The 22,760-nt window shown below is 39.6% G+C and overlaps 1 protein-coding gene across 1 annotated transcript in view; it reads left to right on the plus strand.

Annotated features, from left to right (window-relative positions):
- LOC131667616 (protein unc-79 homolog) overlaps positions 1–22,760 on the plus strand; it is a gene marked incomplete at its 3' end in the record, with an annotated part of 3,688,809 nt that overhangs the window by 3,353,829 nt on the left and 312,220 nt on the right. Inside the window, exon 35 of the mRNA XM_058941149.1 lies at positions 5,496–5,650. Within this exon, the coding sequence (XP_058797132.1) occupies positions 5,496–5,650 (155 nt within the window). The remainder of the gene's footprint in view (positions 1–5,495; positions 5,651–22,760) is intronic.

Here is a 22,760-nt window from a genome sequence, read left to right on the forward strand (position 1 = left end):
TTATAATAACTACAGATGCATCAAATTTTGCATTAGGATGCATACTCTCTCAAGGCAAAATAGAAGAAGATAAACCAATCGCGTTTACTTCAAGAGTGCTGAAACCAGCAGAAAAACGATATCATACCTATGAGGGAAAAGCATTGTATTAGCAGTAAGAACTTTTAGAAATTATATTTATGGAAATAAATTTACAATTGTTAGCGACCATAAACCACTACTATCATTTAGATCAGCTGATAACAACACAAGAGTACAAAAGTGGTGACTAAAATTACTAGATTATGACTATGACATAATATACAAACCGGAAAATACTAATACTAATACAGACGCTCTATCAAGAAACCCAATACCAAATGGCAAAGTGAATATCCTAACTAGAGCTTAGAATGCAAAACAAAATAAAGAAATATGATGATGATCGTCTGAGTGCTAATTCATCTGCCTGGTAAAGCATTATTTCCAATTTGTCGCGCAACCTGCCTTGGATTGCGCAGAGCTTCATTAACAATGTTGCGATCCTCTCGATTTGTAGTAATCCTATGTCGACCTTGACCAGGTCTCCGGCGATAAGAACCTGTTTCTTCATACCGACTAAGAACGCGTGACACCGTTGAACGATGAATCCCCATTCTTCTGGGTATTTCGCTTTGACTCAATCCCGCTTCTAGCAGGGCAACAATTTGAGCAGATTCGATTTCAGTAAGCCGAGGCATTTCGATTGCGACGGTAATGGTTAATTGTTGTGGACGCTGTATAGTAAAATTAATGTTGAATGATTTTTTGCCTTAACTCTTGGCCAGTATGCCACCTTAAACTGTTATTTAATTTTTTTTAATTGATTTGTCGGTAAGGTTGATTAAAACATCGAAAAAAATCGTGGAGTGTCGAATTTTGATTTAAAATACTCGTTGAAAAGTAAACTTTGAAAGGAAATCTGTAGTTTTTCGAAAAAAAAATTTTGGTAATCCAGGCATACGTGCAAACTATTGAATTTTTTAAGAAAAAAAAGTTGGTATGCCTGATTAAGACATAGCAATGTGACATTATCTTGCAGACGGTGGATATCATTTGTTTCTCAAAGTACACATAATTTTCTACAAAACAAAAAAAAATGATCTCAATACGATAAAAATTGACCGAGTTACAAGCATTTGAAAAATGGCAATTTTTCGATGAAAAATCTTTGTTGCGATAATTTTGTTGCCGAGTGTATATTTACTTTAATTCATTATTGGTAATATTTTATTGGAATTGATTCTATAAAAATAAAGAAACATTTAACATTTACATTCAGAAACTCATGAATTGTAAAATTCACGATAATAAAGTCGGAACAAATCACATGCGAACGATAAGATGCTAGATAGCAATATCTGATAATTTGTTTTCTTAAACTTATGTGTAACCTCCTTTGAATTACCGATACTCAAACTCATGACGTACGTTCGAAAACACATCGAGCGCGCATAGGAACGATTTATGACCGCATCTCCGAATGTAGCCTGAAATAAAATTAGCGTCCAACGATGACTGGTGAGTATACAGATGTTTATCTCGAATTTCCACAGGTTTCCTTGAAAAACAATAAAAGACTATTTGCCTCATTTTTCTACTAGTGTGAGTGACATATGTATCGAGCGTTGTACCAAAAATGCGAGCGTGAGAAAATGCGATTTAAAAAATGTTCTAAATCATTGTTGATTCACCAGAAATATTAAGCGAACAATACTAAATGTATAAACTTTTAAACTTATGGTTTATAATAATTCGAGGTGGTAGATATTCCATAAAAGATATTCCATAGCAATATCTTTAGTTGTAATGAATATTTTTTTATGAAACAAAAAAAAACAAGATACTAATAAAAAAACTATTAGACACACATCAATTTGGTTCCCAGGGGTCGAAACTCCTACGTTATATAACGGAAAAACTGTATTATTAAGTCTATATTTACCTTACAAAATTAAAAAAAATGATAAAAAAATTTTAAAATTAATATTCTAGTAGAAAATGATAAAAGAAATTAACGTATTTCGGGGGTTTCCTATTGTCTATTATTTCGAGGTTTAACTACCCGTTAATGTTATTCATACAATATAAGCAGTTGTTAAAATCGATAAATCAAGTATATGTAAATAATAAGTAAATTTCTACGGAAAGTCAGACTATGCCCTAGTTTCTTATAGTGCGAATTGTCCCATAAACAGAGCTAAAGTCTTCCCTATAAATGATATAATTCAGCCCAAGTTTCTTATAACGCGACATGTTCTATAAGTTGAGCACGAATTAAAGGAAAGGAAAGATCTTGCTCAGTTAATCACAATGAAAGAAAGAACTTAGGGTATTAGCCAAGTTTAATCAAGCTCATGCGCTCACTTTGTAAGACTAGGAGTGAATACCAGTCTGTGCAATGATGGGCGAATTTTGACACAGATTTTCCCGCCTATTTTCGAAGGAGAGTTCTCTTTGAGAAGCTTTCAAATCTTCGAGAAACTTTCGCGAATTTTGAGATATGAATTGTCTTAATTTACAAATAAATAAACATCAATATTAAAGTTTCAACACATGTAAACTTTACAAAATTAGTTATTGGTCGATTTTGTGTAATTTATAATTATCACAAATAGTATCGTCAAAAGTTATTAACTAATAAAGTTAATTAATGTAATATTACAATATTTACAATAGAACAATATTAAATTTTTACATAACTTTATAGTTTATTAATTTTAGAAGTAATTTCTAAAAAGAGATATTCAAATTAATTAATGACGTTTGAATTATGACAAATTTTCATATTTGTAACGGTATTTTCTATAATCTTATAACGTAATTACTAGATTAATTATTTATAAATTCTAAAGCTATCATTATTATGTATAAAATTAACGCTTTCGTTCTATATACAACTTAATGTTTAAACAAATTATTAATGATTTATTTATTAATAACAGTTATTATTAAACTGTTATTAATGAAACCAATTCTTGCTCATGTTCTTTAGATATTCATTTTGAATATGGTGTATTCACATTTTTCTAATAATTAATATTTATAGTGTAATAAACAAATTAACTTTGTATATTAAAATTCATTATTATTTAATAATTGACCGTAATTCGTATTATTATAATCTAAATCTATGTACTAAAATCTATATAAGAAATACTTTGTTACATCAACATTACGTCTAATTATCATATTTTATTAAAAGAAAAAAACTATTATATCTACGAGGTGTGTTCAAAAAGTAATGAGAATTTTTAAATTTCGCGGGTTTGGAGAGTCCACTTGTATAAAATTTTTTTTTATTATGTTGGTACACATGCCCCTGAAGTACGATAAAATTTTCAGCAATATTCATTGCTTACTTTTTAAGTGGCAGCCGCTAACGTTAGACGTGTTTTTCGAGCTCGGCGATTTTCGTTTGTGAAAAAAAATGGATCAAAGAATTTGTATTAAATTTTGCGTAAAAAATGAAATAAAGTGTAGTAAAGTTTGTCAAATGTTAACAAAGGCATATAGTGAGTCTGCTATGAGTAAAGCAAGGATTTATGAGTGGTATAAGCGTTTCCAAGATGGCCACGAAAACGTTGAAGATGACGAACGACCCGGACGCCCAAGCACATCAACAACCGATGAAAACGTGAAAAAAGTGAAAGAAATGGTTATGAATGATCGCCGAATCACAATCAGAGAAGTCGCTGATGATGTTGGCATATCAGTTGGCTCATGCCATCAAATTTTTTCGAATGTTTTGGGTATGAAACGTGTGGCAGCAAAATTCGTTCCAAAATTGTTGAATTTCGAACAAAAACAGCGGCGAATGGAAGTTGCTCAGGAGTCGCTAAATGAAGTCAATAACGATGCAGAACTACTAAAACGTGTTATAACAGATGACGAAACATGGGTTTACGGATATGATGTCGAAACTAAGGCTCAATCGTCCCAGTGGAGGCATTCTGGATCGCCAAGACCGAAAAAGGCTCGACAAGTGCGGTCGAATGTGAAGGTTATGCTCACTGTGTTCTTCGATTTTAATGGCATAGTGCATTATGAATTCTTGCCACAAGGTCAAACAATCAATAAGCAGTACTACTTACAAGTTCAACGTCGTTTGCGTGAAGCAATCCGAAAAAAACGCCCGGATTTGTGGCAAAACAATTCATGGCTTTTGCACCACGATAATGCGCCTGCTCACACTTCATTGCTTGTTCGTGAATTTTTGGCCAAAAAGGAAACTGTAACGATGCCTCAGCCTCCATATTCGCCAGATATGGCTCCATGTGACTTTTTTCTATTTCCAAAAATAAAGAGAACATTAAAAGGCCGTCGTTTTACAAGCATAGATGACATTAAAAGCGAATCGCTGAAAGAGCTAAAAGCTATTACAAAGATCGAGTTTCAAAAGTGTTTCGAGGATTGGAAAAAGCGTTGGCATAAGTGTATTGTATCCGAAGGGGACTACTTTGAAGGCGACAACATTAATGTAGATGAATAAATAAATATTTTTTTCATAAAACGAAAATTCTCGTTATTTTTTGAACACACCTCGTATATCTATCAGTCTGTGACGTTACGCTCCTTATATGGTCATCAAATTAGACTCTTGTACTAATAAAATCAAATAATACGTGAAGTAGCGCCGTTTAATATGCTCATTGATGTAAACAGATAGATGAGTTTAACGGGTTGCAGTGATTCAGTGAAATGATAAACTAGCTCATAGATAGGACCGTTACAAGCGAGAGAGAAATACGTGATATAACCTCAAATAAACATATATATCACTGGTGACTCAGACTGCAATGGAAAAACAACGTTGGTTGTGCCTTTTTTCGCTGACAGGGCGAGGTTTCCGGCGAACGGTCAACCGCCGACTTTTATGTCTAAAGTCCGACTTAGTCTTTTACTTATCAGTACAATTGCTCAGCACAGCAAGACTTCATGTGTGCAGAATCATGATTGAGAAATTTGGGCGGATACAAGTGGCAATAACACGCAGTCTTTTCTTCGTCAGTAAAATGAAAAATACAGTTCTCTCCCAGAGCGTAAAACAAAGAGTCTTCCCTGGCCTGCTTACAGCCACTGACTCATGCTCCTTTAATTTGTACTTAACTTTACATGCCATCAATGCAGTTCATATCAACTGCATATCGCGTGCATGTCCAGATGTGTGCATTCCTCGCTTACTCTTTCTTCCTTTCTCTTCGCTACCGTAAATCTTCGGAATTCTTCAGCCGCTTTGCAGAAATCATCGGCAGCTGAAATACAGGAGCCAATAGTTAGACATATTGTTACAATGCGCCTAACACTGAATATTGTACCTTACCGAGAGTAGATGGGAGACGGAGAGAAGAAGACGAAATACAAGCTAATCGTCTGCTCTCATTACAAATCTAAACAATCAATGTTAATATTATTATAGTAATATTTTTTCTATAGAAAAATTATAAATTTTTATATGAAATTGTTTTTTTTAACAGAGTCTCATCAAGTATTATGTATCCTTGGCAATGCGAACTATCGATGCATCTTCCCGGTGGAGCGTTAAGTGTAGCACGGCAATTTATGAGATGTATTCTTCATCAAATGGCTCCTAATGGAATTTTTATACAAATCTTCCACACTAATATAAAAGGTTAGTATTATCAAATGAGCTGTCCAATAATTCTATTATTCAAATTATTGGATATATATTTTATATAGAATTGTTGAATATACGAGTATATTATATACAGGATGTCCAAAAAGTAACGAATTAAGGAAATAACTTTCCAGGTAGCAAAGCTTTTGCGAAGCTCAAAGTTGTTTTAGGACTAACTTTCGACGAGGAATTCGATGGTGACCTTGGATTTGACCTTCAACCTCAACGTCAAGGTCATTTGAGGGTCATCTTTTTTTTTTAAATGGAAACCCCTATTTTCGACACTGCTAATCGAAAGAGCGGAAAATTTTACGTCCAAACATGCACTCAGGTCGTGAGTGATGTATGACCTTGAGCTTAATCTCAAGGTCATTTAGCCTCATCAAGGTATGGGTCGATGCCACGTTCTACTACTCAGACTTGGATTTTTGCGATGAAGCTCAAGGTCGTTCTAGGACTAACTTTCGACGAGGAATTCGATGGTGACCTTGGATTTGATCTTCGACCTCAATGTCAAGGTCATTTGGAGTTCAAATTTTTTTTTAAATGGAAACCCGTACTTTTGACACCAATTTTATTATTATATTCAGCGTCACCCAGGAACAACGGCGTGGACGTAGTAATATCTGTTCCTTTTGGGGTGCTTGTTTTACGTGAGTCCCCTTGCCTCTCACGATAGGGGTGCTTGTTTTACGTGAGTTCCCTTGCCTCTCACGATCGGGGTGCTTGTTTTACGAGAGTCCCCTCGCCTCTCTCATTTGCTTACTGTCATTACAACGATCTGCTTTAAATGTTCAAATTATCCTCCGTTTACTTCCTGACAGTAAGCCAATCGATGGTAGAAATCACGAATGGCATTCTCGATAATTTGAGCGGGAATAAGAGCAGATACATCTTCGATTCTCCGCCGAAGGTCATCTAAATTTACGAGTTTTGTTTGGTACACACGATCTTTCAGATAACTTTAATAAAAATAATCTAGCGGCGTCAAATCGGGTGATCTAGCTGGCCATTCAATTGTGCCTCTTCGCCCTATCTATCGATCAACAAAGGTCCCGTTTAAGTATGTGCGAACGTTTAGTCCGTAGTGGGCAGTTGTTCCGTCCTGCTGAAACCACGTCTCATCAAAGTTGTCTGCAGTCATTTCTCTAATCGCAGGAACCATCGAATTTCGAAGCAAAACTTCATAATTTTGAGCATTTAAATTGCTATCAATAAAGAATGGTCCAATAGTTTTATTGTTTAGTATTCCGGCCCAAGCATTTAGTTTTTCCGGATACTGGGATTTATCTTGTCGCAACCAGTGAGGATTTACAGCCGCTCAATATCTACAATTATGTCTGTTTAATGTACCATCAAGTTGGAAAGTTGCTTCATCTGAAAATGCTATCCTTGATGGGAAATTGGGATCTTCAACTATGCGATCCATCATGTCTTCAGAAAACTCAACACGACGATCGAAATCATCCTCGTTTAACTTGTGAACCAAATTTACTTTAAATGGATGAAAACTTGCTAATTTTAGAATATTGTGTACTGACGATTTACCTATTTCATGCTCTTGAGCTGTCTGCGGATAGAAAGATGTGGATTTTCAGTGAATGATAACAATACGTCGAGTGATTTTTCTTCATTCGTTGCTGTACTTGGCCTGCCTACTCTAGGTAAATCTTTGACATGACCATGAAGATTAAATCTTCTAACAGTATTTTGAACAGTCGACATGGCAATGGAAGTTCTATTAACTCTGAATGCTTGATTAAACACACCCACTACTTCTCTCATAGTTCTCTGCACGTTACCCCAACCTCTCATCATAAGTAGCGATATTCTTTCTCTTTCGGAGAGACGATTCATTTTGATTTTACGGGCTTACTCAAAATACCAGTTCACAACAAACTTTAAATAATATTCAATTAGTTTTTAGCTTTAATTTAAATGTTTTTTTTCTTTTGACAATAAAATTAAAACAACATTAAAAGAATATCCTGTTTTAGGAGATTAAAAATACGTGTTTTTGGAAAAATTATTTTGGATTTTTGAACATTGAATTTTAATCGATTTATGAGTAAAACGCCTTACAGTTCGAGTTGCCAATTAGCTGGCCCGATACAGTTCGTAATTTTTATGCCAAACAAAAATATCAAGTGATTTCTTTTTTTTCAATATGGTACACTTTTTTTGAAAAAATGAAATTTTTTTGCAAAAAAATCGTCAAATTAAAAAAAGAAAAAAAATTTTTTAGATAAAATATTAGATTTCCTTCTTTATTTTTAAATTGCAGGATAGCAGAATGAATTATTTTAAAATTTAAGATAACAGAATTTATGTTAGTGAGAACAGGAATTATACGGTAAATAATTTGAACATTTAACAACTTAGAACTTTCGTAAAACAAGCACCCCAAAGGGAACAGATATTACTACGTCCACGCCGTTGTTCTTAGGTGACGCTAAATGTAATAATAAAATTGGTGTTAAAAGTAGGGGTTTCCATTTTTAAAAAAAGTTGACCTCCAAATGACCTTGCCAATGAGGTTGAAGGTCAAAGCCAAGGACACCATCGAATTCCTCGTCGAAAGTTAGTCCTAGAACGACCTTAAGCTTCGTCGCAAAAACCCATACCTTGATGAGGCTAAATGACCTTGAGGTTAAGCTCAAGGTCATACTCCACTAATGACCTGAGTGCATGTTTGAACGTAAAATTTTCCGCTCTTTCGATTAGCAGTGTCGAAAATAGGGGTTTCCATTTAAAAAAAAAAGTTGACCTCCAAATGACCTTGACATTGAGGTTGAAGGTCAAAGCCAAGGTCACCATCGAATTCCTCGTCGAAAGTTAGTCCTAAAACAACCTTGAGCTTCGCAAAAGCTTTGCTACCTGGAAAGTTATTTCCTTGATTCGTTACTTTTTGGACACCCTGTATATGAGTGTTCGATATACTATTTGCTTCGTCCTCTATGCGACTCTCACACAAACAACAAAAAAAAGAAACTGTTCTCTTCTGAAAGTATGTTTAGTCACGTTCGACTCAAAATTTAGTAATATTTTTTGTAACTATCTATAGTTTATGTTTGGCCGAGAAGTAGAGTACTCTAATCCCTCTCAAGTGTAAAACACATGTCACACAGCTGTTTATGACAAATGAACCCTCGTCACTCCGGATGTTTATGATACCTACTATAAAAGAAAAGGTCTCCACAGTACCTCAACTGATAGTTTCTGTGCCAAACTGACCGTTTCCCTTTCCAACAAATACATCCTCAATTGTAACAACCCACCTCCTTCCTACTTCACTATTTAGCCATTAACAAATGAATATTCTGAAAATTAAAAAACTAGAATTACCCTCTGAACTATCATCGAGTCTGCTGCGACAGACAATAACTAGATTCTAATCAAGCTTTCAGAGAGCAACAGCCGTAGCATGTCTGCTCTGCTCTCTTATGCATTTTCACTGTTTACTTTCCTTTTATTAAATAGAGTTTTATATTAAATTGTGTTAACTTTACTCTATCTTATACTCTACCTCGTTCGTTCGTCATTAATATTAACGTACGCCTTGCGGAATAAATAAAAATAATATTTCAAAAATTATATTTCCGCTCAACATTAAACATGGTCCTTCGAGCTGGATATTAAAAATCAGTGAACAAGAAGAAATTAAATAGAAGTGTTATGAGTTGTAATTCTTAAAAAATCAATTTTCGTTCGACTTAAAAAAATAGTTAACAAACACAAAGCATACCTGCATCTACTACAGCATATTAGTCACTACATTTACATCATTCATTGACGGAGAGGGGTTTCGACTCGTGGAAGGGAGTAGACACATCTTGACTGTGAGTGCATGTTTTGGTAAGAAAGTTTGAGAGCAAAAGTGTTTGAGTAGAGAAATACAGGTGAAAAGAGCTTGGAGGCGGAAGAGAAGTGGAGTGTAGATAGAGGGGTTTGGAGAAGAGCAGGAAAGAGCAGAGAGAGAGGAATAAAGAAAGAAGAAAAGTTGAGGTTAAGAGAGAGAATTAAGAAGCGGGAAAGGCAAGTAGAGAGAAGGGGCGGTAAGAAGTAATGGCGGAGACAGAAAAGGTAAGACAGGGAATAAAGGTGAGATCACGAGTAGAAGTAGAGAGACGAATTAAAGCGTACGGGATAGTGATGGAAAGAGGAGGAAAAGAAGAAAAGAGTAAAGGTGGTGAGGGGGAGAGAGAGTGGAGAAGGACTGAGGGAGAATATTAGAGCAGAAATGAGGGAGGCAAAAAGATGCAAGAGTGAAAGTGTGGAGAGCGAGATGGAAGGGGAGAGGGGAGAAGGATTGGACAACACGATAAGAGAAGTGGAAAAAAGTAGTGGAGCAGAAGATATAATGGAAAAGATAAGGGCAGATATAAGGGATTTAAAAGAGGTATGGGAGGAAGAAAAGAGATAATGGACAGAAATGTTTAAAGAAATGATGGAAAAAATGGAAAGAATGGAGACAGAGGGGAAAAGAAGAGAAGAAAGATGGGAGAAATAAATAGGAAAGGTTAAGAGAGGACAAGAGAGAAAGAGAAGAAAGAAGGAGGGAGACGAAAGAAGAAAGGGAAAAAGCAGAACTTAGAGAAAAGAAACTGCAGGAAAAATGGGAAGAGAGGATGAACCAGTTGGAAGAAGCGTGCGTGAAATTAAAAGGAAGTATAGAAGGAGGAAACGAGAAGCAAAGAGGCCAGAAGTAGGCAATAAGGAAGAAGTAGAGTATATGAAAGAAAAAATGGATAGAGAAAGTAGGTCAAACAATATAATAGTGACAGACTTAGAGGGTGGATTAACATGTGGAAAGAAGAGTGAGGTAGAGGACTGGTTAAGAGAGGAAGTAAAAATAAAAGGGGAGATAGTGAATCTGAGAAGAATAGGAGGGACAGCGGGGAGGGATGATTGGAGAGAAAGAGGAAAAAACATATGATAAATTAAATGCACTTCATGGGAACAAAAAGAAGGAATTATGAAGAGGAAAGAGAAGCTGGGTAGAAAAAGATCTTTATAGATCAGGACTGGACGTGGAAGCAGTGGAAGATAAGAAAGGAATTAAAAAGGAATGCGAGAGAAATAAAAAGTAAAGGTAAAGAGGTAAAGATGTGGCATAACGGGTTGAAGTCAGAGGAAGAAGAATGGTGGTGGCGCGAGAAAGGGAAAAATGGTAGAAAAAATGGCGGTAGGGTTTCGAAAACAATAGGGAAAAAAGAGAGAGAGGAGAGAAGGGAGAGAGAGGAAAGAGAAGCAGTAAAGATATTATTCTGGAACTTGGCGGGGATTAGGAGCATGGAGGAAGACGACTGGGAATATGTTAGGGAATTTGATATAATAGTACTAACTGAAACTTGGTTGAAGAAGCAAGGGGCAAAAATTGGGGTGGAGAAGTAACTGAAACGATATAACATAGAGTGGAGAGACTCAAGAAGGCTAGGAAGAAGGGGAAGAGAAATAAGGGGAGGAATAATAGCGGTAAGAGAGAGGAAAGGGATGGATAAGATTAAATGGGAGAGAGAAAGGACAAGTGCGGTAATAGCAGGAGAAATAAAGATCGGAGGAGGGAAATACATGATAGCAACGGTGTATGAGCAACATGAGAAAAAGGAAAACTAAGAATACCTAAGCGAAAAGATAGAGGAGAACAGAGGAAAAACAATAATTATAGGAGGAGACTTCAACGCAAGAACAGGAAATGAAGGGAGAAAATGGAACACAGAAGAAAACCTAGACGACATAAAGGCCAAGGATAAAGTGTTAAACGCAGAGAGAGAAGAAATTATAAAATGGCTAGGAGAAATGGGCTTAGTGATAACGAATGCGAGAAAAGAAGGAGATGAAGAGGGAGAAATAACATATATAGGAGCGAGAGGAATGTCAACGATAGACTATGTAGTAGGTAACGAGGAAGGTGATGAAGCAATAAAAAGGGTTCAAATAAAAGTGAAGGTAAAGTCGGACCACTTACCTGTAGAAGTGGAATTGGGAGACAAAATAGCAGAAGAAAAAAAAGAAGAGGAAGAAAGAATGATAGACGGCTGGAGCGAAGAAGGTATAACAGAGTATCGGGGATGAATAGACGCAATAGAGGGAACAGAAAAATGGAAAGAGATAAAAAACAGAGTGAGGATCGCAGTCGTAAAAAAGAAGATAAGGAAAAAAAGGATCGAAAAAAAGCTGGTGGAGAGAAGAATGTAGTATAAAAAGGGCTAGGGTGATGGCAGAGTTAAATAAGATAAAAAAAGGGGAAGGAGACAGAGGCAAAAACCTAGAAGCAAAGAGAGAATACAGAGCGGAAATAAGAAAAGCGAAAGAAGCTGAGTGGAAAAGAGTGGCAGAAGAAATAAAAAAAGATAAGACGAGGAGAAAATTCTGGGATAATGTGAATAGCAATAGGAAGAAAAGAATTAGATTAGATAAAAATATAGGAAAAGAAGAATGGTTAAAGCACTTCAAGGGACAACTGGGAGAGAAAGAAAAGAAAGAAAGCAAAGGGGAAGAAACTGAAGACATCGAAGGAGAGGAAGGTGAAGATATCAAAGTAAGAGAAAAAGTAGAATACTATAGAGGAATAACGCTGATGGATACGGGCTATAAAATATATGCGTAAATACTGAGGAAAAAGATGGAAAGAGAACTAAAAGCTAAAGAAACGCTAAGTGATACGGAAATGGAATTCAGGAAAAAAGAGGAACAATGGACACAATATATGTATTAAAAACAATAATAGTTAAGGAAATAAGGGAAAAAGGAGGAAAACTGCTTGTATTCTTTGCCGACATAAAGGCCGCTTTTAACAAGATAAAGAGGAAGAAAATATGGGAAATAATGAAAGAGAAAGGGATAAATATAAAAATTAGGAAAAGAATAGAAGAAATATATAAGAAAACAGCGAGTAAAGTAAAAGTTGGAGGAGAAATAAGAAGGTGAGGAGATAGAGAAGGTTAAAGAGTACAATTACTTGGGATATGTGATAAGCAGAAATAACGGAAATAAAAAGCAGATAAAGAAGGTAGAAGGGAAAATAAATATGGGATTCGAAAGACTATGGGGGCTAGGAGAAAAATTATTTAGAGAAAATTGGGAGCTAAGGATGAACCTGTTCGACGCACTGGTGAAAAGCGTGATTATGGATGGAGCAGAAATCTGGGGATGGAAAAGATATGAAGAAATAGAGAGATTACAGCTAAAATACATAAAGTGGGTATTGGGATTACATAGAAAAACGCAAAGTTACTTAATACGATGGGAAACAGGAAGACAAGAAATGAAAGAAACAACATTAGAAAGAGCAATGAGGTATGAAAACAAAATAAGAGAAGAAAGAGATGGCTCAATAAAAACATAAGCATGGAGAGAACTAAAGAAAAGGGAAAGAAATGAAAAAGATAAAAAGGGTAAGAAGGAGGAGAGAGAGGAAAGGCTAGAAAAAAGCAAAATATATAGAGAGAGGGAGGAGGGAGACGAAATGAGAGAAGAGTTTTGGGAAGAAATAAGAGAAGAGCTAAAGAAAAAAGAAGAAAAAGAACTAGAAGAAAAACTAGAAAAGTCAAGATACATAAACGAGTGGAATGAACTGAAAGAAGAAATGAAAAAGTATAGATTAAAGGAAATTCAAGGAGAGGGAAGAATAAAAGTTCTACGAATAATGGAAAGGTTTAGGTTAGATAATGAAACAAGATGAAGCAGGTATTGGGAAAAAAAAGAAAATAAGAGATGCAGAATGTGTATGAAAGAAGAAGAAAATTGAAAGCACATAGTAGAAAAATGTGAAAAAAGCATAAAGTATGGGAGAGAATGGGAAAAAATAATAATAGGAAGAAAAGAAAAGATAGCGTGGGTGATGGAGCTGAAAATGAAAAAGAAGAAGATACGAAGAGGAGAAAGAAAAAGAAAAACAAGAAGACGAAATTTCAAGACCCTAAGGACAGAAGGAAACAGAAGACAGAGACGCAAGACTCGCAGACACATCTACATACGCAAACATACACACAAAACACACACACACACACGCAAACATACACACAAAACACACACACACACACACGCAAACATACACATACACACACAAAACACATACATTATCAATTACACAAACTGGACACAAGACACAATTGTAATGTAAGAAATGAAAACCAAATGTAACATATAAGTTGTAAATAAATAAACTAACATCATTAATTTACACGAAGCAGTCATTCGGACAAAAGCAGCCGATGAAATAATGTCATTACACTGACAAAAAGAAATCATTACAAAATATCGACACGACGCAGCCACTCGGTCGACTTAAGCAGTCGGTGGAACAGTGCCATCATAATACAATGTTTGGACTTATACGACCGCACAGACGCCAGCAGAAGGGAAGCAGCCGTCGGCCTATTAAGTTATTCAGCCCTGTGGACATCCCAAGCAAAAAACAATCACAAATGAACCAAGCAGTTATTCATCAATAGAGGGTGTAATAGCGTCGGCCATCCTTGGCCGATAATCCTTTCCCGCTATCACCAAATTCTTTAAGGGGGCGGTAAGGGGGAAGGGGGGGGGTGTATCGCTCCCAGCAAGGTAGAAGAGGAAAGGCGATGTCAATAAATATACTCACCTTTTACCAACCAAATATGTTTATTATAAAATCGCTACCTTGAGCGACGACGAACAGAACAATCTATCAAACCTTAACCTAATACATAATAACTTCTTATCAACTAAATGAGATGACCGGCACGTGAGCGTCTTGCCATCTCATAACCAACACGATACACAATAAAGAAAGAAACTTAACCACTACTTCAGCTGTGCCGGCCCGCGAGAGCCTGGCACAGCGCACAAGTCATGAATAGCCAAAAAGGGTTAAAACTGATTAAGGAAGAGAAACGAGAGGAGAGAGTATGACCTGTTCATTGGCAAAGTCCATTGGGCTGGCACGTTGATCGTTTTTCTGCCGGCTGGTGACCTCCTCGGATATGGCGTGACTGGTGGACAAAGGCCGCTTTCGAGGATATTCTGCTTGTGCGTTAGCTTGTATGCTCTCGCTCGCGGGGTCACTTCCTTAATGCTCGTGAGAAGCGACGCAATTGTGCGTGAGAGACTGCTTCTCACGCCCTCCCCACGCACTTACCTAATCGGCGGCACGCGGCACCGCCAAGCCTGGCCAGTGTCGCGCGCCTAGCCGCACTATAGTTGCTCTATAGCAGCACTCTCTCTCTCTCTCTCTCTCGCTCTCTCTCTGGTGAGCGCCGCACGCACTTCACATCGGCTCCAGGTTGTTACAGTTTGATTAACATAATTTTGTTGCACCTCTGCGAGCAACTTGTTCCAGTTGTCACATAACCTGATCCACCTTAATCTGAACGGACGTGAGACTTCAGCAGCTACCGGTTTCATCTGTCATCACTGCATTGATTTGACCTGCACACCGGTTTTCTGCAACATCGGCTACTAAAACACGTTATCATCGCCTACACATCGCTTCGTGAGAGAGATACATCAAAATCGCTAATCATATTTTATCCTATCTTTTCTAATTCTTGTCTCGTTATCCGGCTGCGCCCTTTAATCAATTTCTCCTGTAACGTCATCATTACCGTTTCAACTGAGTGATTTGTTCTGTTGTTTCTGTTAGTCATCATCCAATTTATTTTTAAGCGACTAATTTTAAGTACTCATAATTCTGTGCGCCATTTAGGTTAAGTTCCTCTACCAATTAACATTCCCACAAATTTTTCCACATTTCCCGCGATTTCCGAAAGATCTTGTATTTCATCTTACTGCAGGCAGGAGTCGCAGATTTCGTTTACTCTTGTTCGCGCCAAATTTTCTATCTGCCACACACATACTATCCTGACCTTTTCGACTACGTTAATTCGCTCTTTCCTCTCCAGTTTATTTACTTGTTGAGTTTAACGTAGTTCGACTCCCTCTTAATCCTCTAATTCCTAAACTTGTAATCCGCTACGATTTCTTAATGTCAATTAGAGACTGTGCAAAGTGTTACCTTCCATTGCGACGACTCGACATATCTCTTTTGTGCGGCTCCTGCAACTCCCTTTACCACCTTAATTGTATATCCCCAAATTCTAGGCCGATATCGAAAAATACTGAATTTATATGTTGTACTGATTTGTCACCTTCCAACCAATTACCGATTGCCAATACAGCCGCGCTATTCGCCACGCCTACCGGACACTCTCTATCTGTACTCTTGCGGGCTAAGAAACGCCTAGCCTCGCCTATTCGGCCGCTATTGTCACCGGTAACTAAGCAACTTTGTACTGCGCCTCATCATTCGTCACCTGAGTCCTTCGTTCCTGCAACCAACATCTTCGCTACGAATCAGAACCGCCTGCATTCGTCCCCGCACTCAATCTCTTATCAAGGCGCAGATCACTCTACTACCATGGCGGATACACCTGAGTGGTTCAAGCGGGAGGCCCAACTAAATGCCGGCAGATATCAAGAGATGCGCGATTTGTGGTCCCAATTGCGCTTGGAGCACCAGGTCAGAGATGCTCTTTTTGCAGTCATAGATGAGCTGGAACTCCTCGTCCACGGTCTTCCCTCAGACTATCAGGGCACACTGTTCCAGGCAGCAACTTCACTGCTTCTTGCGCTCGGTTTTGGCGGGATACACAATCTGCCGCAAATTATAAACACGCGTGATTGGAACCATTCTTCAGTCTCTTCCCAAAGCTCACTATCACTTCCCGGCGCTGCTCGTCGGTCTGGCCGCTCATTAGCTTTTCTTGTGGACTCTCCATCGATCCGGGATAGGATTCTTCGTTTCTCCCCGAAGTTAAAGGAGCACACCGCCCAGTCAATCTTTGGTACCGGTGGACCGACGAGAGTCTACGTTCGCCCCATATGGCCGAAGCCGGTCTTCGATCTTCTCACAAAAGCGAGAAAGGTTAGTGCTGAGCTTGGTTATGTCTGGCCAATGGTCCGTAACTTGAGAGTGTTCTGCAGGCAGACTCAGCGACTTATTTTCTCCTGTACTCTGCGACCTGCGTATCTCCATTTTTGTATTGTTATTTATATTATTTTATCAGTGTGATACTATTGTTTCACACTCCGTCATTTCTTATTGCCTTTCTTATTGCGTTTTATCCTGTTATGTTACTTGTTATAATGCCAATGTATAGCGTATGTTATCTAGTGTGTTTTATTGTTTTATTATTATTGACTATTATTGGCTTATTAATGTTTATTATTGGTTATTATTATTGTTATTTTATTGTTTTATTGTTTTATTACTGTAATAGTACTTTTTTTTTTTTGAAGCCTACAGGGTTATACCTCATGGCTAAATAAAAATGGTTTAATCTAATCTAATCTCTCTCTCTCTCTCTCTCTCTCTCTCTCTGGTAAGCATCACAGCATCTTTTCAACGGCTCTTCAACAAATACAGTTTATCTAATCATCTGGCATCACACTTTCGAGCAAACTGTTCCAGGTAGTGCATCTTCCACGGGGCTAACAAGTGTACGCTATTTCATGCATAAGTATTTGCATTTTGCCCTGGAATTTGCATTACTTGTGCAACCAGCATCACCTAACCTCTTTCACCTGAATCAACACTGCATACGTCACTCTACTAACTAAATCAATTGCTATATCACAACTGCACCAGGACATCTCATCATCTACCTGGCCGTTCTAGCTCTACCAACGACGAATATCATCGCTAGAACATCTATTTTCTTGTCGGTTAAGTGAGGAATATTTTGTCCTGCCTACATTTTGCCACTACTCTGTATTGTCCGTTTTTCTTTTATTATTTGTTATTACTGCGAACCTGTAATCGATCGTTTTTAATTTTTAAGACTACATCTCATCTCGATTCATCTAGCGTAATTCACATCTTCATCTTTATAGTCATTTTCATAATCATTCATTTTAATCTTAAGTTGTAACGTATATTTAAATCGGGTTACGTCATCTTGTGAATTTTCCGCGCCAAATTTTCCCCTTAATCTCTATTTTGCGTTCCTCATTATTGCGAGCATCATCTTCGCGCGCATTTTGATTTTCCCGCCAAACCCTCTGTGATAATTCGCTTTTCCTCGGTAGAGGTCACTTTACCGAGTTTATCATAGCCGGTTGGTTGCGTGAGCATCCGCGCTACTTGAAATTGCGCGCAAACATTCAAATTATTATAGGCATTTCTATTCTTTCTAAACTTATCTCGCCTATTTATGTCAAGTCGCGTGTGTGCCAAGTGCGGATTGATCGTGCGACAACCTGATCAACTCCTCCTCTGCAACTCCTGTAATTCCCTGTACCATAACCTTTGCACTTCACCCAACTCAAGACCAGCCAATCACAATTCTGCAGAATTTAACTGCTGCCTCAACCGCTCGCCGAATGTTGATACTACGTTAGCCAATACCGTCTTGGATATCTTCGCTACGCCAAAAGGACACTCCCCCTCCATTATTACACACGCCAGGAAACGTCTAGCCTCACCAACTCAGCCATCACCGCTGCCGATCACCAAAGCCTGCAGATCTGAGCTACCTCCGACTACAGGTCGGAACTCCGATTATTCGGTAATGTCTGAGGCACCTGAGTGGTTTCGCAGGGAGTCGCAGCTTAACGCGGAGCGGCATGCGAAGGAAGCGCAACTCAATTCTGAGCGCTTTGAGAAACTGTGCGGACTCTGGACTAATACGCAGGATGAGTTTCGCGAGCGTGACGTCCACTTCGCAATAGTCGACGAGCCTGAAATCTTGGTCCATGGGTTACCAGCTGAATTTCAAGGTTCCCTCTTCCAGGCCGCTACCTCTGTCCTTATTGCGCTGGACTTTGATGGAGAGCACAACCTCCGTGCGATTATTGCGACAAGGGAATGGAATCCCACTGCTGCCTCTCGCTCTACTGCGCCCACAAATCAGTCGCAGTCCTTCTCTCACTCGAGCCAAGGTGCACGAAAGAAGTCCTTCACCTTCCTGCTGGACTCACCATCCTCTCGGGACAGAATCATCAAGTTTTCGTCCAGACTGAAGGGGCATACTGCGCAGACGATCTTTGACTGTAGAGGTGGTTTACGAGTCCTACTGCGCCCAATCTATCCCAAGCCTGTCTTCGAGCTGCTATCCAAGGCCAGAAGAGTGAGTGATGACCTCGGATACACGTGGCCTGTGGTGCGAAACCTGCGGGTCTTCTGCCGCGCCACGCCGCAATCGGAGCTCATTCCCATTGTCTCGGAGACTGACCTGCGTGGTCTGCCGAGGCTGGCATCTCGCCAACCTGTCGAATGCTCGGCGGGAGCCCCAGACCGCCCTTATCCTTCGGCCGCGCCTTTCGCTCCTCTTGGCGGTGCCCATCACGATCTCCGACTTCCTCGCTCTGATCTTCATATTCGACCGCTTGCAAATACACTATGCTTCACTTTATCTACCTCCTCTTCAGAGTCGCCAACCCTTAACCCAGCTCAAACCTCATGACATTCAATGGTCCCAGTTAATAATTCTGCTACCGCCTCCATCCCATCTCGATCTTCCCTCACCGTTGCGCACATCAACATAAACGGCCTGAACGTACCGTGGCAGTTCTCTCTCCTTGAAGCACAGGCACATACAAGTTCATATGACATTATTGCCGTCTCCGAAACCAAACTTTGTAATGTCATCTCTGATGACCACCTCGTTCTAGCCGATTATAATTTTTTCCGACTGGATCGCGAGGGCAAGGAGGGTGGTGGAGTTGGCATCTATTGTCGCAATAGTTTGACAGTAAAATTACTCGCTGCCTCTGATTCCACGTTTAACAACTCACCTGAATTCATGATAACCGAAATCCAAAATAAAAGCCACCTAAAACTTTTATTTGCAGTTGTCTACCGCCGTCCATCCGCTAAAATCCCATCATTTTTCTTTAACACCATCTCTTCCTTTCTTCCTCTCTTCAATGATGTCATTATCACTGGCCATTTCAACTCCGACCTTACATCACATCTTCCTCACGTCCTGGCATTGCGTGATCTGATCGATTCACACGCACTTAGGGTTGTTTTCACCGAGCCTACACACTATCCTACTACTGAGAGTGGAGTGGCCACACATACAGCGCTGGATCTTTTTATAACAAATCCCTCAACTCACATTCTTAGTTTCACCAAATCTCTCTCCCCATTTGTACCTTATCATGACCTAATTGAGCTTTCCATACTTTTTTCCTCGCCCCAAGAACAACCTAAAACCTTTGCCTCCCGCTCTTTCCATCGTGTTGATAAATCTGTCCTGAACTCTCTCATCACCACCAAGTTCTCGGTCTCACGGGATTACCGGGGTGATTTTCTTCGTCGAGACACTCCCTTAGTCGATCAACTTGAGCAAACTTTCACCCTGGTGGTTTGTGGAGCTTTTGACGAGCTTGCTCCTTCTCGTCTGGTTAGCATCTCCGCCAAAAAGAAGCCGTGGGTGACTAATAAGCTGCGTGTCCAAATGCGGATCCGTGACGCAGCCTACAAACGCTTTCGAGCCTCCAACTCATCCTTAGCCCTTCAACAATATCGCTCCCTAAGAACTGCCATTTCAAACGAGCTCGATACTGAGAAAAATACCCACATCCGTAATTACATTGAACACGCCAATAGCTCCAAATCCAAGTGGAGGACTCCCCATGACATCGGCCTAACCAATCGACTTCTGCCGTCACCACTGCTCTTTTCCTCAGCTGACGAACTCAATAAACACTTTGCCACAGTTGTCAACAGATCTCCAGCCATAACCCTCACTACATTTGACAATATCTGCAGTTCCCCCTTGCATATCACCTTTACTTTTCCTTCTTTTGTCTTTTCAAAAATTAAACAATCTGATGTTGAGAGCGAGATCAGGGCGTTGCGTTCTAGGGGCAGGGGTTGTTATGAACTTACGGGAGGGATGCTTCTCCTTGGACTTGACACCGTAGCCTGCAACCTTACTGAAATATATAACAAGTCCATTGAAACATCTACTTTCCCAGCCACGTGGAAGCGTTCCCTTATTCGTCCTCTTTCTAAGGTCAGATCACCCCAGTCTCCTTCTGATACTAGGCCCATAGCGCAGTTGTTCGAACCCTCAAAAATCATTGAACGAATATTGCACCGACAATTCTCTGACCACTTGGAAGCTAATGACCTTCTGGATCCCAGACAGGCTGGTTTCCGTAGGGGACACTCTACCGAGACTGCTTTAGTGGGCGTCCTTGATGACATGAGGTTTGCCATTGATAGGAGGCAAATTACCATCCTTGTCCTTTTTGATTTTTCAAAGGCCTTCGACGGAATTCCACATCACTTGCTTATTAATAAGATCAGAGCTTGTCACATTGGTGACTCCGTCTTACGATGGTCCTTCAGCTATCTTGTCGACAGGGTGCAAGCTGTCATTGACCATGGGGACACTGTTTCGCGGTGGGAGCGTGCCCGGACGGGTGTCCCGCAGGGAAGCGTCCTTGGTCCGCTACTGTTTGCCATCTTCATTAATGACCTCCCACCAGTGCTTTTTTTCTGCAAGCACCTAATTTATGCTGATGATACTCAGATTTACCATCACTGCGTCCCTTCCTAGATTGTTGTGGAGCTTGAGAAGGTCCAATTGGATGCACAGGCGGTGGCGGATTGGGCGCGAGCGAACGGTCTCCAACTCAACGTCGCCAAAACAAAGGTCATAATCGTTGGTAGCGAACTTCACGTCCTCGCTATTGACCTAAACTCATTGTCCAGACTTAAGGTTGATGATGTTGAAATACCATTCTCATCATTGGTCAAAAGCCTTGGACTTACTATCACCTCGACTCTTCAATGGAAACCCTACATCTCCGACATTGTTAAGAGAGTTCACCTTGGTCTAAATTCCCTTAAATTTTATAGAAAGTCACTCACCATTGAGACAAGGAAATACCTGGTACAAACATTGATCTTTCCCCACTTTTCTTATGCCTCCATAGCCTTCATGCAACTTGATAAGTCCAGAACCCTGGCCCTTCAATCAGCTTTCAATGCTTGTGTCCGATTCATTACTGGCTTTATACCTTTCATCCCCACGCCAAGCATTGACTCCCATGTCTCCTTCCATAGATTGCGTCTGGGCTGGCTATCTCTTGAGTGTCAGCGCAACATCTCTCTCATCCTTCGTACATACAAAACCGTATGCTGTCAACACCCGTGCTACCTTACGACATATGTCAAAACCCCAAATCCTCCTAATCTTAAGCATTTCTCCCGCAATCCCCCGATGATCTTCTCCTATCCCGCTCCAAGAACTGAAGCTTGGAGATTCTCAGCGGCGGCCTATGGCATGTATCTCCTCAACCAGCTGGCCATTACTGAGTTTGACATTTCTCGCTATGTAGAGCTCAGGCGCTGGCTCTATGACTATTTTATGGTGATCGAACAACTCCTTTTTCGCCACAGGGTGGACACCGAACACCTCACAAATCTTCCCTTGCTCCTGAAACCTCCTTCTGTCCCTCTTCCCTTCAACGTGTCCGCCTTCACTTCCTCATCAGAGTACCTCCTATCACCTGGTCGCTACCTGGTCTGCAATTTTCCCCCATTCAATTCCTAGTTGTAACACCCACCCACACTTCCACCCTGATCCACAATCTACCTTCACTGTCACTTCGTCATCTCTCCAGGCTTTACGAATTAGTTCTTAGTTTTGAATCTGCTTGACCACCATGCTTGTTAACTTGTTTGCTGGCTCCAATTACCCTCTTTGGCCGGTGATTTTATTTAGTGCTTATTCTGGCCTCTTCAGCATAACGTACTGTGTTATGCTTGCCGGTTCACAACTAGTCACTTAAGTTCATAACATCCCATTTAGTACGCCTCGCTCTGTGATCTCATCTATCTTGTCACCTAACCTATTGTCAATCAATATATCTCTATTCTTTCCATCTCATGCGAATATTGTATCATTTACTGCTATGTATGCGTCATTAATAATGATAATATACGGCACGGTCCCCCAACGGTGAAGTAATGCTAACGCGGTTCCACGTTGACGGGTAAATGGTAGGTGGATATTATCTCCTCCCAGTCCCAACACTCTAAGCTAAGGCCGGGCGGAGCAGGTTTACTGGGTAGGTGTCGCCTCGGATGGTACTGCTGTCATTTATG

The sequence above is a fragment of the Phymastichus coffea genome, unplaced genomic scaffold (genome assembly GCF_024137745.1).
Source record: "Phymastichus coffea isolate CEN01 unplaced genomic scaffold, Cenicafe_Pcof_1.1 PCOF00005, whole genome shotgun sequence".
In the NCBI taxonomy this organism is placed as follows: Eukaryota; Metazoa; Arthropoda; class Insecta; order Hymenoptera; family Eulophidae; genus Phymastichus; species Phymastichus coffea.